A 19,935-nucleotide genomic window follows, 5' to 3' on the forward strand; every position below is an offset into this window, starting at 1 on the left:
CCCATGGTTCCATTGCCATTATTATTAGTTTAGCTGGATAATCAGCAGTCTGTGAGTTTTGAGGTTGTAATAAGGTTGTACTTCCTTAAAAGCCAAGAATGAAGTGTGACCAACTAGCATTTCTGCCTTCTTTCTGTGTTTCAAAATTCTTACAGATGAACCTATTTGCAGTGCAGGAACAGAGATGCAGACGTAGAGAACGGACATGCGCAGGTGCTGGGGGAGAGGGGATCAATTGAGAGGGGACTGACATATACACACTACTATGTGTGAAATACATAGCTAGTGGGAACCTGCTGTACGGTGCAGGGAGATCAGCTTGGTGCTCTGTGGTGACTTAGATGGACGGGTCTGGGGATCAGGGCAGGGGCGGGATGGGAGGTCCAAGAGGGAAGTGGTACATGTTCACACGTAGGTGATTCACTTCATTGCACAGCAGAAACTAACGTTAACACTGCAAAGCAACTATACCCCATTTTAAAAAATCTTTTATAATACTCATCTCTCAACTCTCTCAGGAAAGGTGGGATTGGTTTAGTTTTACCCACCAGGTAGGTGAGACAAAAATGTTGATGATTTTTGATCATCAAATGATTCTATGATACTTATTCAAGTGATCAATGTTAGTCATTTCAGTTGCGTCCAACTCTTTGTGACCCCATGGACTGTAGCCCACCAGGCTCCCCTGTCCATGGGGATTCTCCAGGCAAGAACACTGGAGTGGGTAGCCATTCCCTTCTCCAGGGGATCTTTCTGACCCAGGGGTTGAACTCGGTCTCCTGCATTTCAGGCAGATGCTTTACCATCTGAGCCACCAGGGAAGCCCAAGTCAAGTGATGAAACTATAAAATAAATTTCTTATTAATTTTAATCTATGTCATTCCAAGTATTTATCATGCACCACTAAGTTACAGGGACTTGGCCTAACTGACAAAAATGAAGCCTGGTCCTTGCTATTTACAACCTGCAGACATTTTCAGAGGTTCCTTTTGGATCAAAGTCCAAATACTCTAACATGGCTACAAAGCCCCTTCTGGATCTGACTACTGCTTAACCTAGACGTGTTCTTAGGATCTTTGAACTTCCTTCCATTCCTCTTGGAAGAGCCCTGGGTTTTCACATGCAGGCCCTCCTCCTGAAACTTTCACAACTCAAACTCTCCTGCTTCTCATGGTATTTCTCAAACTAGTCAGTACATCTCTGGGGGTTGCTGGAATATCTTTGGGCTTTTAAGAACTCTCTGTGACAATTTTATATTGTTTTTCCCTTTTGATTATAATCTAAAACAGGTGGCATAAAAGCATATTTTAGTGCATCTAAAAGGCCACCTTATCACCACACACCTCTGCAAAATTTCAGCACTGACATTTGTATGATACTTAGGATCACAGCTGTGCTATGTAGTACTACTTTAATTGGCAGGAGCCACTGAGAATAAAGGTGGACTTAATAGAAAATGAAATGTCTGAATTCAGGAAGGGCAATGATAATGTAGCACACTGAGCCTCCTGTATGCACAAAATTTGGCAATAGTCTGAGTAAAGGTTTCTGTGCCATGTGACAGGTCCACTGCCCACCACTTTAAGTCACTGCAAAACCTCCACTTCCATAGTTATGTACTGGATCCAAAAAACTCAGCATCTTAGTCACCAGGACCACAATTACAAGCAAAATGCTAAGTATCACATCATCCATTACATGGAGAGGCAGCAAGTCTCCTGCCTAGGAGCTGAGGCTCCAGATCCAGGTGGTCAAGGATGGTGTCCTGTTTCCACCCACCGCTCTGTGACCTCAGAAAGCTAACTAAACCTCCTTTACTTCACCTGTAAGATGGGCATAATCACAGCACTTACCCCATGGGGTTGTGGTGACAGTTAAATGTAACCTCTCAGAGTGGGGCCTAGCATAAGTAAGAACTCATGAGCATTTGTTATTATTGTCCTGTGCAGTTATGGTGAACACTGTGGGTTTCTTTTTGTATGTATTTTGTAATTTGTTAAAATTTATTGCTATATGAGACTCAAAAGCCTAGGGAGTCTCTATTTAGTCCTATGTTTATACATATTCAAACATTTTAATAAAAGTAATCTAAGCAGATGCTTAAGACCTGAAAGACTTTCAGTTATATGACTAATTGCTACTTGTCATACCAGTTAACCATCCCTCTTCTGGGAAGCTTTGCTGGTCCTGATACATCCCATATATGTTCTCCTGTACTCCAGTGGCACCGGGCAGTTGTTCTGCCATCAAACTTAGCATGTATGATTATCACTGCCTATTTAATTCTTGCCCTGGAGAAGGAAATGCAATCCAATCCAGTTCTTGCCTGAAGAATTCCATGGACAGAGGAGCTTCATGGGCTACAGTTCATGGGGTCACAAAGAGTTGGACACGGCTGAGTGACTAACACTTTCACTTTTACTTTTCCCACTTCGACAGGCTATAAACTCCTTGGCAGCAAGCTCTGCGACCCCAGAACCTAACACAGTGGGTGATACTTAACAAGCCATCAACAGATATTCAGTGAATGTAAGAATATCAGAATCAGTTACCTGTAAAACTATAATACCACTAATTCTGCTACAATTGAGGCAGAAAAAGCAGTGAGAGTTTAATTGATAAGATGGAATACAAATTAAAAAAATCCTAGAGACAAGTACCCCAAATCTGACAAAGAAGAAAAAACCCAATGGCTTTGATACCACATAAAGTTGCATAAGCACCAAGTCACACTGCAGAAACTGACAAAGTTCAGAGAAACGAAAAAGAAAAACAAAGAACATTTAATCAAGACCTGAAAATAAGATGCAAATAAATTCATCAGAAAGTAATGACTATAAAACTTGTCATAAAGAGATCTTTAAAAATACACTGGCCATATTGTTTATGAATTAAAATGGGTTATTTTCATAAATGCTCTTTTTTGTTCACTTATTTATAGAAGGAAAGGCCTGTTTTACTCCTCTTTAATGAGCTACCCTAGATAAATCCTCAAGGAGCCTAGAGAACAGTGACTTTCTGGGGAAAAGTGAAAGTCGCTCAGTCCGACTCTTTGCGACCCCATGGACTATACATACGGTACAAGGAATTTTCCAGGCCAGAATACTGGAGTGGGTAGGCTTTCCCTTCTCCAGGGGATCTTCCCAACCCAGGGATCAAACCCAGGTCTCCCACACCGCAGGCAGATTCTTTACCAGCTGAGCCACAAGGGAAGCCTCAGAATGCTGGAGTGGGTGGCCTATCCCTTCTCCAGCAGATCCCCCTGACCCAGGAATTGAACCGGAGTCTCCTGCATTGTAGGCGGATTCTTTACCAACTGAGCTATCAGGGAAGCCCAAGCCTTTAGCAAATTCAACCATCAATTCTCCTGTGCCTTCACTTGGATATTTTCCCTTTAGGTGACTTCCCTCCCCACACAACATACACACTCACTCACACACACACACACACAGTTGTTGCCTTAATGAACCACTGTTACTGAAGAAAGCAAGTCTTAACCCCAGATATGCTGGGGCAGAAGGAAGCATATGTGGCTCTTTGAGGCTGGGACAATGTTTCCCTGGCCAGTGTCCCCAGCACGGTCAGTAGAAAGAAAGGCTACTTGACCAACAACATCATTCCTAAGGCATTTTTGCCACATACTTTGAGTTTGTACAAATTGAAGGTAAAATAATCTCAAGGAAATAGACTTTGTGCTTACTGCATTAAATGTGGTTTTTCAGAAATTTTAAGTATTGAGCCCTGTTTATCTTTATCCCTCAGGGATAAAGTTCAAATTTTTTTTAAAAAACTCATTTTTCAGATGAGTTCAAATCTGAAAAAATCACTGAAAATATGAACGTATCACAGGGTGAAGATAGTTTGTGCCTAAACACTTTATTTCTGCTTAACTGACACTGAACATTTAAGATCTTTGACTTTGGGTTGCCACGGCTGCTTGCAACTCTAGAATCTGGTGAATGCCTCCGAAACCCTAGGACACTGCTCTTTCCAGGAAACTGAGGTGCTGCTTCAGAGTTGCAACCTCCCAGTCAAACAGGTCCTTTGACTTGAAGTGGATTCCTTTCTCTTCTGAGACAACCCACTGTTCTTGCTATTAATATTTGTCAGTGTCTCTCCATCCTCAGTCTTGTCCTTAGCCTAAGAGCTCATTTCTTGTTCTCTCTGTCAAGTGTTTTAAGTATGGACCACTTTCAGTCTGTCTGGACTGCTATTAGAGTGATCTTTCTTACACACAAATGGGATCATTAGATACAACCTGCCCTACACATTGTTATAATTCTTTAACAACTTCTGAATGCCTCAGAATGGTATCCAACTCCTCAGCAAGATGTTCGAGGTCCTCTGAAATGTGGTTCGTCCTGCCTTTCCAACTCATCTCTTTCCACTCCCCTAACATGCTAGATATTATGAAGCAATACTTAATAATAACTTAAATTAATAATTAGTTAATAATATAATAATTAATAGTTAGCATTTACTGATAGCTTACTATAAGCCAGGCACTGTTCAAAGAGCTATTAAGTTGGATTATCTTGTTGCATACCTTAGCAGATGCATTTAGATAACTCACACACAGATCTTAACACATACCGGAGAGCTTTACTAGTAATTAAGTCCTTTAATCCTCATAACAAACCTATGGTAGATACTATTTTACTCCCATTTGCCAAATGAAGAAGTCAGTGTGCGGACAGGTTGAGCAACAAGCTCAAGGTCACACATCTCACAAATAAGGCAGCTTGAACCGGAGCCCAGCTAGTGCCCACTAAAGGCTGGGTCTCCCACCATGATATAAGGCAGCTTTTGGCAGAGCATGGCACCATCACACACCCTCCACTTCACCAGGCCAACTTCCACCCCACTAGGCCACCCTCCCCGTGGGAGCGGTATTTGCTCCTGCTTTCCTTCCTGCTTGGGAAGTCTGCCACTCTCTGCTCTATTCACATAATTCCCATCCTTCAAAGTCTACCTAAAAATCACCTTGTCCTTAAAAACTACGGCCACCTTTGAGCTCTCTCCTTCCTGTCTACACCCTATGGCATATATTGTCTACACCAAATATTTTGCCATTAAAGTTCTGTTTCATTTTGGTTTTTTTTTTTTTTTTTTTTTTAGTTTTTAGTTTTTTATTTTTTAAATTTTAAAATCTTTAATTCTTACATTTTGAACTTTGCTAAATACGGTCTTGCATGGTTCTTCATCTTAAGTGGATTTTGGGCCTCCAACAAAATTATGAGCTCCTGGGAGGTACCAACCAGGTAACGTATATCTGAAATTTCCCACAGCACCCAACATTGCAATGGATTCATATAGATGCTTCACATATTCTTGTTGAATTGAAGTACAAAATTAAGTCAGGTCCCTCTTCCTTATGTGACAGATTTACTCAATTGCACAGTATAACCATATCATTAAACATGGGTTATTAACATATGCAAAACGGTACTCTGAATAAAATCTGAGTTTGCCCAATTATGTTTTATTTTTCCTGCTTAACTAACACTGTACATTGGAAAAAACAGAATATTAAAAAAACAGAGATTTAGGAATAACGTTCAAGTTCCCTTAATTAAAACCACTGAAATAGGCCTCTTTCTGATATAGCTGAAAAATAAAATTGGTTCTTCCTTGCAACTGTCATTAAAAATCACTTAATTTAGTTCAAATTTAATTTGTGTTTAGCATAATGTTGCAGATCTACCTTAACTTGGACAAATAGGATCTATCTACAGCATGGCAGAACCCCTTTGGCAGTACTCCCACATGTGGCAATTAATCCACTGTATTTTTGCTGTAACCTACTTGGCTGTGTCAGCTCCACTGGTTATTAAGGTGTTAATCAAAAGCTCATGACCGTATCTTGCAGCCACATGAAGAGGAGTGTTACCATCCTTATCCACACAGTCAATTTCACCTCCTGAAAGAGACATTTTAATACAGAATAACGTAAGGATTCATGTTGACTCAGATAATATACTCACATTGACCAAATGCTGATTTCATTTCTATTTTGTGCATCTCTGCTCTCGAGAACAAAAATGCTTTTTAAGGGAACAAGTCACCATCTGAAGTTGTAGTATTATTAAATCTGCATGGGAGGAAGTCTATTAGAAATGCTTTTTAAAAACCTTTCCACGTTGTCATATTTAAGAATCTAAAATCTTACAACTAGGTTCCCTCTCTAAATAAACAATGTAATCAAATTCCACAAAATGTATCTTTGAAGACATATTCAATTTTAATTTTACTTGCTGAATTAAAGACCTATGTAAACCTTATGTTACAGCATAAGAACCAAAGGAATCGAGTTCAAGAAAAGATTTATGTAGTTTGATTATCTAGTTTAAAATGTGATGAGTAAAACGAGTAAAAGCATAAACTATAAGCTGAAAGTATCCATATTTATCAAAACTATCATATTACCTACAGTTCCTTTAATAATATAGTAGTTCCATTTTATTTTATTGTGTATTGCCTCCTTTTTCCCCAAATCTTATTTTACTATGTCTTTCTTTCTCTCCTCTTTTCATATATGTGAAAATATATATAATAAACGAAATACAATTAGTCTATTAATTTATTTGAAGAACCATTTAGAAATAAGTTAGACATCATGGATTTCACCTCTAAGAACAAAGACAGTCTCCCGTATAATCACAATACCATCATACCCTATAACTATCATACCCAAGAAATTTAACAGATACCATAATTTTGTGTAATATACAGTGTGTATTCCAACTGTCCCTGGAAATGTGCTTTATAATTGTTTTTTTTCTTTAATCCAGGATTCAAAGAGTCTGAACATTTAGTTGTCGTGTCTCTTTAGATTCTTATCATCTGGAACAATCTTCCTGCCTTTTATGTATGTAGGTAGGTATCTCTCAAGTTGTTGATACTTTTGGAGACTAAGCCAGGAGTTGTATATGATATAGTGCATTCTGGAATTGTCTGGTTATTTCCTCATTATTAGATTCAAGCTAAATATTTTGGCAAGAATATCCCAAAGTTGAAGTGCACCTCACATCCCATCTCCACAGCACACACAAAAGATCAAGCTAGTCCGTTACTGGATGATACAAATGTTGATTACTTACAATGGGTACAGACTGTCAGTTCGGGAAGATCAAACAGTTCTGCAAATGGATAGTGGTTATGGCTGCACAACTATGTGAATGTACTTAATGCCACAGTACCATATGCTTAAAAATAGTTTAAATGGTAAATTTAATGTTAAATGTATTTTACCACAATTTAAAGAAAGAGGTTTGATTACTTGGCTAAGGTGATGCCTGCTCGCACTCTCCACTGCAAAATGTCTTTTCTCTTTTTATAATTAGCAAAGAATTTGTGGGTGATACTTCCAAACTGTGCAAATATCCACTTTCCCAACAAAGTTTCCCACAATGATTTCAGCATAAACAGGGAGCACTCTGTTCAAAAGTTATCTAAATTCTTTATTCTGTGTGCTTATATTATCAATCTGATAGACAGCCTCATTTGACTGTGGGCTTCCCAGGTGGCACTAGTGGTAAAGAAACTGTTTGCCTATGCAGGAGACATAAGAAACGTGGGTTCAATCCCTGGGTCAGGAAGATCCCCTGGAGAAGGGAGTGGCGATCCACTCCAGTATTCTTGCCTGGAGAATCCCATGGACAGAGAAGTTGGGCAGGCTAAAGCTCATAGTATCACAGAGCTGGACACGACTGAAGTGACTCAGCACTCATTTGATTTTGCCTTCAAATATTTTACTGCCTTTAACTTTATTTAATACGTAAAACACGTGTTTCAAAAGTCTATACTTTTTAAAAGCCTCATTTCTATCCCTTCCACTTCACCCTCAACCACATCCTATAGTAATTAATCATTTTCACTAGTTTTCGTTTATGCTTTCTGTGTTTCTCTTTGTAAAAAATAAACAAATTCTTTTATGCCATGCCTTCCCCCCAACCCCCAACTTAATCATGTGCCCTGGAATTCACTCCTAGAAATCACTTCTTTGGATATCTTCCTCATTTTTGTATGACTTGTTTTTCATTGCACAGATGTATTAGTTAAGTAAACCAGCCTGGTATAGATGAACATTTAGGTAGTAAAAATAATTTTGCTGTTATCAGGAATGCTGCAGTGAATACCTTTATGCAAACATTGTTTTGTATTTCTTGAGTGTATCCTCAGAATAAATTATTAGAAAGGGGATTTCTAGGTCAAAAAATGAGTGTATAGTTTTATTAGATTTTGCCACATATCCTTCTCTAGGTGCTGTACAACTTTGCATTCATGTGAGCAATGTGTAAGAGTTTCTTTTTCTTCAGTCTTGCCAAGCTTTTGAATATATTCCATCTAATGAGTGAAAACTGGTTTCTCACATTGTAGTCTTTATTTACATTTCTCTTGTTAAGGAAGAATCTTTTCATATATTAAAGGGCCATTTGTTTATCTTTTTCTATGAACCATTTGTTCATGACTTTTGCCCATTTTTCTAAGAGTGTGTGTGTGTGTATCATCTTTTTATTCCTTAATTTTTAAAGGTTCTTAAAAGAGTTGGGAGATTACCCACTTAGTAGTAATTCAACTCAGTTCAGTTCAGTTCAGTCGCTCAGTCGTGTCCGACTCTTTGCGACCCCATGAATCGCAGGACGCCAGGCTTGTTACAAATATTTTTGTCCTAGATTTTCTTTGTCTTTGGTGTTTTACCCTGAAAATCTTGTTTTATAATTTCTTTTATTGTATTTAGATTTTGCCTTGTGGTTTTAAAAGTTTTCCCCACATCCTAGCAATACAGAAACTGACATGTGAAAATATTTGCTATATGCATTACTGATAATTGAGTAAACTTTCAAGTATTTTAAGAGCCTCTGAAAATCAAGGAATAAGGAGGAATTAAGGAGAGGGAGGAATGGGGAGTGACTACTAAATAGGATGAGGTTCTTGGGGGCAGATGATGAAAATGTTCTGGATTTAGACAATGGTGATGATTGTAAAGCCATGTGAAGATACTGAAATCCACTGAATTGCACACTTTACAATGATGAGCTTTTACAGTATATAAAATTTATATCCCAATCATACAGGAAGGGCCTGAAGAAAGCTAAAGGAAAAGGGGAGGGAGTAATGGACAGGGAGCACACCAAGGAGAAAAAACAGTGTGCACTTGTACTTATGGAAGACCATGTGTGTTTCTGCTTTTAATAAAAGAAAGCACCTAAGATATTGGAGCACCAAACATAAACTAGTCTAAGGTTTTATTTCCTGACTATCCTGCTCATAAACAAATCTCTGCATCATCATGGAAAGCAATTAAGTTATTGAATTATCAGCTCATACTTCTAGATATCAGGTATTTTAGAGTAGGTCAAATCTTCAGCTTTACCTCATTATCAATTATATTGAACTAAACTAAGCTGATGTTTTAAAACTAAAATATATCATTTTAAGATACTAATACTATAATGTTTGGTTTGTGTAGCTAAACTACATATACACATTTATACATTCCAGAATAAGAAATATAAAATCCTGAGAAATGTAAATATTATATAAATGGCTTAGATCTAAAAAGATATTAAACATTTACTTTAAACAATATTACTGAGAAAGTAATTTTCTCATTGTAGAAAATTTAGAAGATGCTGTAAAATACAAAAAAGAAAACTGAAGTCATCTATAAATTCACATTATTTTGAGGTAATCAGTATTACCTGGATTTTTCCTTTCCTGTTTGTATGTATGTGCATTTGTGTGTGAAGACATTTCCCATGGTTAAGATCATAAAATACAAACAGTTTTGTATACTGACTTCCCCCTTAATATTACATCACAAATACTTCCCATGTCATTAATTTGTTTCATTAAAATAACTGCAAATCTCCATGATATCAGTATTTAGAGAATTTACTTAGAAAGGCCCCAATTACAACGCATTTAGGCTATGCACAATTTTGCAACTAGGAAAAACACAGGAATGAACATAATTATACATAACTTTATCCACATTTCAGATGATCTCCTCCAGCACTGTTTTGAGAAGTAGTACTACTGGATTGGAAGTATTTTTAAGGCTCTTGATGGACACTGGGAAATTGCTTCTGAGAAAGTCTGTGCCCATTTGTACTCCCGTTAGCAGTATATTTGAGAACCAAAAAGAAGCCATTGAAAGTCTTTTCAGATCTAAGGAAAGAACATTAACTTCCAGGCCACAACACTATCACTTATGATATGACCATTATAAAATCTTCACAATAATAGCTGCATAGCCCTTCACTCTAACGAATCCTACTATGACCACCAACCCCCTAAGATTTATTTCCAGCAAACAATATTCTTTCTAGCCAGGTGTGTTGGTAAACCAGAGTTAATGAATGAGATTCTCTCTTAAACAGTGAAATAATTACAAATATGTGTGGCCTTTGTAGAAGGGGAAGATGTTAAAAAAAAACTCCAATTAGTACATCTGTTTACATAGGATTTAAGATGTTTCACTCCACAGCCAAGACTTCAGCATGTGCCAATAAATGTACACATTTGGATTCTGCACCTTAATCGCTGTTTACAAAATGGTAATCCCTTTTCGACTTTGTGACAGAGAAATATAAATGGCAGCTTGAACACAAATGCTGATCTTTTCTCATATCTTTGTTTCAGCAGCAAAGTATTGATTTTTAAAACCAGTTGCTCAAATATATAGACTATTATCATCTCCATAAAAGTAATTATATATCTTTATATGTACATTCTTAAATACATGTAAAAAAATCTGGACATTTAATCAAATTGTCAATAGAAATTATTGAGTGGGATTAAGGAGACACATTGATGGGGATCTCTTTAATAATTTAATTTTATTTATAGTGAGCATGTATTCATTTTACTGGAGAAGGAAATGGAAACCCACTTCAGTTTTCTTGCCTGGAGAATTTCATGGACAAAGGAGCCTGTGCAGGCTACAATCAAGAAAAATAATAAGACAAAATTAGTTACTGCAAACTTTTCAGTTCAGTCACTCAGTCGTGTCAGACTCTGCAACCCCATGAACTGCAGCACTCCAGGCTTCCCTATCCGTCATGAACTCTCAGAGCTTGCTCAAACCCATGTCCACTGAGTTGGTGACGCCATCCAACTATCTCATTCTCTGTCGTCCCCTTCTCCTCCTGCCTTCAATCTTTCCCAGCATCAGGGCTTTTTCCAATGAGTCAGTTCTTTGAATCAGGTAGACAAAGTATTGGAGCTTCAGCGTCAGTCCTTCCAATAAATACTCAGGGTTGATTTCCTTTAGGATTGACTGGTTTGATCTCTACTGCAAACTTTTAGGGACTCAAGAAATAGCTCGCAATAATTTAAACTTAGAAGCATCAATTTAGATCATTTTTATGCCTTGGGGACAGGCAGCCACTTGGTCTCCATGGATACCTCAGAGTAATCCAGGATACAGGTACCCATGTGAGAGCTGTCCACAGTGGTCAGCCTAAAAGGTCCACCCACAGAGCTGATCGAAGAGTGGAACCTCAAAGAAATCTTTGTCTTGTACAAACACTACATTGCTCATGTTCTTCTGAACCAAGTGTTAGTGGCTCCATGTTTATCAGCCTCAAATATTCCAAAAATAAGACAGGAAAAGAGAAGAGTGAAAAATACTGGAAAGGATGGTCTACGGGATTTGAGCTGATAAAGTTTCTTTGTTGTCACTATCATTTCATAAGTTAATTTAAAACTGTAAAAATATGGGTAATTATCTTAAATTGTCCTTTAAAATATACTTCTGGAAAACATCATAATTTAGTAGGAAAATAGATTATTTGTTATTCAGAAATATGTTTAGGACCTCTAGATGAATTAATTTCTATTTTATGGTCACTCCCAAAGCTTTCCATTTTCATTTGAAAATCTTTAACAGTTGCTTGGAATTCAAATATCTTTACTCTTTATTTGAAAGTTGCAAATTAAATGTTGGTAATCCAGCATTGATAATTAGTGAGGAAAATAAACATTTGTGAGTTTAGACACAAGCAGAGCATATAGGAAGAGATAATTTATGCAGCATTATCCAGGCATTCATCTGAAATTAGCTTTTCATTGCACAAATAAGAATAGTCATCTTATTAAGTTGCCTTGGAAGGGCTATGAGCCCAAATATAAAAAATCTCACAATGAATCATCCTAACCTATCCCTTGGCTCTTCCTTTTCAAACTCTATTTTTAAAGCTTCTGTGAAAAAAAAAAAGCATCATTTTGAACTTTTGTAACCTGCTGGGCAGCATCTAAGGCAGCTGCTTGTGCAAATGGCTGGATCAAATGCCTTCTGATATCAGATTATGTCTTCATTTAATTCTTTCCCTCTCTGGTTCTGACAACGCAGCTTCAGATAACAAAAAACGTGAATGAACAGCAGAGGCACTCTTTGTTTATTAACTTAAAAAAGAGTTTTAAAAAATGATCACCTTACCAAAACTGAATGATTGGGGGCAGGGGCAAGGTATTATAAAGAACTAATAGCCCTGACTAGAGAGCAGTCAGAGAAGCAGAGAAATGCTGCAAAAAGTCCAGATTATCAGAGCAATATAACCAAACAAACGCCAAGCATGTCCCTCAGCAGGTCTCAGGACCAAGTGATGTCCCCATGGGGGATGGGCATTCAGGGTCCTGCCGGGTAGGGATCCACTCTGGAGGATGGACACCAGGCCCTGGGGGTGTGAGTCTCCGGACTTTTCCCAAAAGGAAACCAACCAACAGGAGGAAAGAAAAGAGCTTCCTATTCTTGTCCCTAAGGGCATGTTTTAAAAAATGTCAACTGGAAGAACTCACAGTTCTCACATGTGTAACGAACGCAAAGAATTGTTGGCTGAGAGAAGAGAATGCCAAATTATCCTTTTACAGGGATGACTCCATGCCAAATACAAGCAAGTCTTAAACAGAATTCAAGTTTTTAAAAAAACAATTTAACATGTCATTGTTCATCCAGATAACACATTTATAAGTGAGTGAGTGAGAGTTCAGTCTCCAGTGTCAGTCTTCCTGAGTTCTAATCTCTGTTCCTCAACATATGTGCCAGGTATCCCAACAGAAGTGACAACCTCTCTGCCTCAGTTTCTCCATAGTTGAAATGGAGATAATAACAGCACCTCTTTCTCATGGGGGTGGTTGGAAGGATTTATGTGGAGTGCTTAGTCAAGTGCCTGGCACAATGTGAAGAACACTCAACCATAGGACCCTGGACTCCACTCAACCCACAAAGCAGGATGCCAGGCCAGCCAAGAATAGGCTCTGAGACAAGCTCCTAGATCACAGAGGACAAGACACAGGGTCTTTTCCAGGTCTCATTCCCATTCAAAGGTCTAGCAAGAATTCTAGTAGAGTGCATGGAAATTTAAATTCACAGGGATGGTTTGTGAAAAGATCAAAGCAGCCAGCGGCCCCCCAAGAATGCTTTAAGCACACTAGCATGACACAGATCTGGCCTGCTGAGATGGACCTGTAGGAATGCAGTGCTTACAAGGTGAAAAGCTACTCCTTCTCTGGTCTGGTCACTAGTGCTTGAAATTGCTTCAACAGGGAACAATGTCTTTTAATGCCATTAAGCTAAAGCCCAGTGATTATATTCACATTAAAATTTTCAAATTGAATACCAAATAGCTCCCTGGTTTTGTTTATTTTTAAGGCAGTGGACACTGTTTGTGAAAAACAATTGAGAAATACAGTGGGGATGAGTCGTTGCTGTTTAGTTGCTAAAGTTGCTAAGTCATGTCCAACTCTTTCACGACCCCATGGACCGACTGTAGCCTGCCAGGCTCCTATGTCCATGGGATTTCCCAGGCAAGAATACTGAAGTGTCCCACCATTTCCTTCTACAAGAGTGGGATGAGGAAAGTGTGCAAAGGAGAGATGCCAGGGTCCCTCCCCACCTCCCTTGATTTCAAGAGAAATAAAACAATGAAAGTGGTTTTTCAGTAAAGTGAATGTCAAAGGCATACCACATATTTCAAACTAGAACTAACAGGTGCTGTGCAGTTAATTTTCAATTACCTGCATTTGCTCACTGGAAATTTGCTGGGACTGCTTTTCTCCTATAGTTTCACTGAAGTTCTTATAAATTTCCTGTGCTTCGCTGCAGATATTTTGCTCCCTCAGCATAATTTCTCAGCATGGTGTCAAGTGACTTCAGTGCCTAAGACATACCTTGTGCATGCTAAGTCACTTCAGTCATGTCTGACTCTTCAAGACCCTGTGGACTGTAGCCTGCCAGGTTCCTTTGTCCATGGGGATTCTCCAGGCAAGAATACTGGAGTTGGTAGTCATGTCCTCCTCCAGGGGCTCTTCCTGATAATACCACTAATGCTTCAAGTGTATGTCATCCAATATTCTTACAGATGGCAGGAAGATAAGTCTAAAAAACTGACTAATGTCTGAGTTTTGAGATCTAGAAATGTGGATCAACTAAAGATAGTTTAGGAACTGCTGAATTTACGTGAAATGTCAGCAAAAATCTGAACTAAACCTGTTTTTTTTTTTTCAAGTGTCTTTAAGATTAGCTAAGATAACAGAAGTTGTGCTAGCAAGGTCAGTGCACTCCCAGATTCTGGCCATTACCCTCTAATAGTAACATGAACCATGATGCGAAGTGACCCTCCCTAGTATTTTGGCTGCAGAGACAACCCAATGGTTCAAGCACATCTTTACTGTAAGTCTGGAATATTATTAGATTCTGTGACTTTCCAAGGTCTCTATCAAGCCTGTGATTTTATCATCCTTTTTATCATGTATGTACCTGGTTTTCTGCTGAGTCATCTCATTTTTCTTACCTTTGCCCAAGTAGCTTAATGAGTTTCAACTTATGAAACTATGGTGGGTTTGAAAATTTAAAAATAATTCAGCTTTGCTGCTAGAAAATGCCTGATACTCATTTTTACTAGTTTCTGAGTAAAACATGCAGGATCTTAAGCCTATATATCATTTCCAGGTTCAAAACTCACATGTTCTTTGACTAGGAATTGACTATGAAGCTTATGGTTCTATGTCCTTATTTCTAAGCCGGGTGGTGATAACCTGTCTGATAAGGAGCTTTTAGCCAAGTTCACAAAGGATAGTATAAATCCAAGCGTAATAAACACTAACAGAGCATTGTATTTCACATTCAAATAACTGACAGCCAAACTCAAGTCACACCAAGAAACTGTTCCAGTGACGACACTGTGGCAGAATCTCTCTTACCATTCTGAATGAGGGTTTGCGACCGCGTGAACCTTCCGTGGACAGCTGTCATGTGCAGCGGACTTTTACCATCTTTACTCTAAAAATTGAGAGAAAGAGAGAGAAAAAAACAAAGGGCAAGTAACATCAACCTGAAACATTCCACAATTTCCAACAGACTGTATATGATATTGCAGGTTTCTGTCTAACATCACATTTTTTAAGAAAAATTAAGTATAGTTCATTGACAGTGTTGTGTTAGTTTTAGGTATTCAGCAAAGTGATTCAGTATACGTATATATGATCTTTTTCAGATTCATTTCCATTATATGTTGTTATAAGATATTGAATATAGTTCTCTATGTTATATAGTAGATTCTTATTGTTTACATTATATAACATCACATTTTAAAGAAGCTTAGAGAAATGGAAATTATTCTAGAGAAGAATTGCAGAATTTTTAGTTACACTGACAATTTTTAAACTACCCTGGTTTAAACTGAGAAAATCATCCAAAATGTTTTTCATCTCCTATGATCTACTGATAAAAGTTTCCTCCAAGGAGGTATTTTTTTCCAACTTTAAAAAATATTTAAGTATAGTTAATATACAATGTTGTGTTAGTTTCCAGTGTACCACAAAATAATTCAGTTATAAATATGTATACATATATATTTTTCATATCTTTTCCATTATAGTTTATTAGAGTGTTTTTTCAACTTTTATCTGCAGTAAATTAAAAAAGTCAAAAGATGTATTAACTTGTTTGGTCCTCTTAGGCCTAAAGATGACTAAACTGCTATAAATCATTGCAATTTTCAAAACTGACCTGAAATCCTCCACCATTATCTACATTATAATTCCACAGAGGGGGACAAAAAACACTTTTTATTATCGCAAAAAAGAAACATTTACTCCACTTAACTCATTAGAAACCATAGGATTAAGATATGCAATAGTTTAGCAAACTGCCATTTTAATGATCAGCTGGAAATGTGCTGAATTTATACACCACCTCTTCATCACTCAAGTTATGATGGCATTCTCTGACATAGGTTAAGCCAAAACATGGAAAATGTACAGAATCTACCCACTAGTCAGCACTGCACCAAATACCAAAGTTCTACACTTTTAATTAAGTAGTAGTCGTTTATAGCGGAGAAGGCAATGGCATCCCACTCTAGTACTCTTGCCTGGAAAATCCCATGGATGGAAGGGTCTGGTAGGCTGCAGTCCATGGGGTTGCTAGGAGTCAGACACGACTGAGCGACTTCACTTTCACTTTTCACTTTCATACATTGGAGAAGGAAATGGTAACCCACTCCAGTGTTCTTGCCTGGAGAATCCCACAGACAGGGAAGCCTGGTGGGCTGCCGTCTCTGGGGTCGCACAGAGTCGGACACGACTGAAGCGACTTAGCAGCAGCAGCAGCAGTCATTTATAGAATTTTCTAAAAACACTAATATCCACGAAAATATTACTATTACTTTAGACACAAAGTACCCCCAACTGAGAGAATATATTATGTATTCTTTGATTCAGATATTATTTTTAAAACCAAAATGAAATTTATGTAACTGTTATTTTTCTAAGTCTCAAAAGAAATGTTTTCCTAATCCTGGGATTAAAATACAAGATTTTAAAAGCACAAGTTCATTTTTGTGATGAAACTCATATACTTGTGTTTTAAAATGATTATTTAAAGAATGCTACAATGGAAAGCAAATAATCACTTAAATATTTCTCATAGTGAACTGCAGACTACATGCATCTGAATCATTCAGGGTTCTTGGTAGGAATGTGAATCCTGTGTCCTAGCTCAGATCTACAGAACCAGAATTGATTTCATTTCTAAATTTCACAGCACACTAAAGTTTAGGAGCAGCTGCTTTTGACTGTGGACTGGAATAGCTTATAAAACCACAAGGTTGAACAGAATAATTTTTATTTTATATCCCATAAATCTATTCCTTAGACTTAAGAGGAGCTATGTATAATCTGTGCCAAGGGAAGTTAGTCAAAGTTGCTGTTGCTGTTGTGTAGCAGCTAAGTCATGTCTGACTCTTTTGGAACATTGTGCTCAGTTGTGTCTGACTCTTGGCGACACCATGGATTGCAGCTCAGCCTGGCTCCTCTGTCCATGGGATTTTTCAGGCAAGAATATGGGCTGGGGGGTGGGGTAGGGTGGGTGTTGCCATTTCCTTCTCCAGAGGATCTTCCCAACCCAGGGATTGAACCCACGTCTCCTATATTTCAGGCAGATTATCAACTGAGACCCTAGGGAACCCCAACTCTTTCGGTAACTGCATGTTGAGTGAAATAAATAATCATTATAGTGAAAGATTCTCAGGTTGATGGGGAAAAATAGAAATAATAGGATCTTTTCTCTAGCTCAATCTTGTATGATTATAGCCTGAATTGAAAAGATTTGGAAAGTAAAGGAAGATGGAAGCAAACTTGAAAACTTACTGAAATAATATTTTTTGGGGAAAGGAGCACTAACCAAAAAAAAGAATACGATGCCATCAGCGACCACAAAATGTACAATGGAGGAGAGCTCCTAAAAGCTATCTGATTACAGAGTCTGCATCTTGGCTGGGAGAAATGCAGACAGTTCAAAAGACTCAAAAGTCTGGGAACCACTTGCTGTGCTAAGTCGCTTCAGTCGTGTCCGACTCTGTGTGTCCCCATAGACAGCAGCCCACCAGACTCTCCCATCCCTGGGATTCTCCAGGCAAGAACACTTAGGAATGAGGATTTAAGACATATTTCCCTCCAACAAAAAAGTGATGATGGTCCAAGACTCTTAAGGAGAGAGAAAACAGAAATTGCAGAGTTGACATTCATTTGTCCCTAGGTGGTGCTATTTCTTTAAATTTTGCTCCAGTATTTTCTCTTAAATTTAAGACGAAAATATAACTAATTAGCATTTAGTTAAATATACATAAAGCCATAAATACTTCATTGTTTAGATAACACCTTTATCAATATTTAAACAAGAGTTTTCCACGCCTAGAAAAGAGCTTAAAGGCTAGGAGTAACCACCAACCTGGAGGTAACTAAATTGTAGTCAGAGAGCCAAAGCAGGAGTGACCAGTTTCTAGGGAGTACAGCTGATAAAGCTTTCCCCATTACAGAGATAGTAAACTCCATACCCTTTTTCCCTTGGAGTGCTTGTGCCTTTGGTAAAGGAGAAAACAGAGATGCCCATTTTAGGTAAAATAAAAAGGATGGCAATATGGTCAACAGTGATGTTTGCTTCAGATCTATTCTTGAAGATCTTTGCCTGGGCTCATCTACTTCTAAGGCCAGTTCTTAGTTGATTCTTTTTTTTTCTCATGGAGAAAGAGATGGGTGGCAAGAGGTTGGGTATTAAGAGTGTCATAGCAGTCACTGTGGGGCAGCTTTGTTTATATGCTATAGGTAGAAAAGGAACTCATTTCAAAAAGTCATTAAAACCAATGAAGGTCAAAAAGCAAGTACTTTTTATTTAGCTTTTACAAGTTAGAATTAACAATATTCAGGTTGAGACTAGAGATCCTACTGAGTTTCACTATCTGCCTGAGAAATTTTTCACGCAGGGATGGGGGTGGTGGGTTTTTCTTTGCTGTTGCTGCTCCTAGAACTTCAGACGGATATAAAACATTCCTTGAATTCTCAAAGGAGAAAGTGAAAGTGAAGTCGCTCAGTTGTGTCTGACTCTTTGCAACCCCGTGGACTGTAGCCCACCAGGCTCCTCCGTCCATGGGATTCTCCAGGCAAGAATACTGGAGTGGGTTGCCATTTCCTTCTCCAGGGAATCTTCCCGACCCAAGGATGGAACCCAGGTCTCCCCCATTGCAGGCAGATGCTTTAACCTCTGAGCCACGAGAAGGAATGTTCAATTCTCTCACTTATTCTAAGCTTTGCTTTTAGAAAAATATTTCTTCATTTCTAGTCTCCTTAACAATTCTAGGTACATTTCCCTACCAGATTTAGGGCATGGAAAATTTTTTTACCTGGAACACTTAAGAGACTCTCCTATTGACTTATGGTTCTGCCATAGGTCATGAAGCAAAACCAGTAAGGACTAAGAATATTTTATGACAAATATAAGTACTCTTTCAGGGCAGTATTCACCATCATCCAAGAAAGATTAATCCTTGCACTAAATAGAGCATTTCAATTTTCTTGACCAATATCCTCAGAAATCCATTCATTTTTTTCTTCCACTTCTAATGCCTTCTTTCTTTGTGTGCTCAGTTGTGTCTGACTCTTTGAGACTCCATGAATTGCAGCCTGCCAGGCTCCCCTGTCCATAGGATTCTCCAGGCAATGATACTGGAGTGGGTTGCCATTTCATCCTCCAGGGGATGCTCCCAACCCAGGGATCGAACCTATGTCTCCTGTGGCCCCTATACTGGCAGGAGGATTCTTTCCTACTAGCCACCTGGGAAGCCCTGCCTTCTTTCTTCATCCTCCCTCAAACCTTCTCTAAGCTTAAATACACAGCTACTCCCCAGGAACCTGAAGGCGCTGTGTTCTCCATGAACAGTACCCCTGTTGTCAGGCAGCTCAGTGGACAATAAAGCCTTTACAGCTGCAGTTCCCAACCTTTTTGGCACCAAGGACTGATTCCATGGAAGACAATTTTTCTAGGGACCGGGGTGGGAGTGGGAAAGATTTTGGGTCAATTCAAGCACATTACATTTATTGTGCACTTTATTTCTATTATTATTACATCAGCTCCACCTCAGATCATCAGGGATT

At 38.3% G+C, this 19,935-nt stretch overlaps 1 protein-coding gene across 7 annotated transcripts in view; it reads right to left on the bottom strand.

Annotated features, from left to right (window-relative positions):
- Positions 1–19,935, bottom strand: part of ANKRD44 (ankyrin repeat domain 44) — a 313,666-nt gene that overhangs the window by 87,990 nt on the left and 205,741 nt on the right. For all 7 annotated transcript variants that reach the window (XM_027965056.2, XM_027965055.2, XM_042244028.2 and 4 more), the window contains exons 9-10: positions 15,208–15,286; positions 5,806–5,920 (exon numbers count right to left, since the gene is read on the bottom strand). In XM_027965056.2, coding sequence (XP_027820857.1) covers positions 5,806–5,920; positions 15,208–15,286 — 194 coding nt within the window. The remainder of the gene's footprint in view (positions 1–5,805; positions 5,921–15,207; positions 15,287–19,935) is intronic.

This window comes from Ovis aries, chromosome 2 (genome assembly GCF_016772045.2).
Source record: "Ovis aries strain OAR_USU_Benz2616 breed Rambouillet chromosome 2, ARS-UI_Ramb_v3.0, whole genome shotgun sequence".
NCBI lineage: Eukaryota > Metazoa > Chordata > Mammalia > Artiodactyla > Bovidae > Ovis > Ovis aries.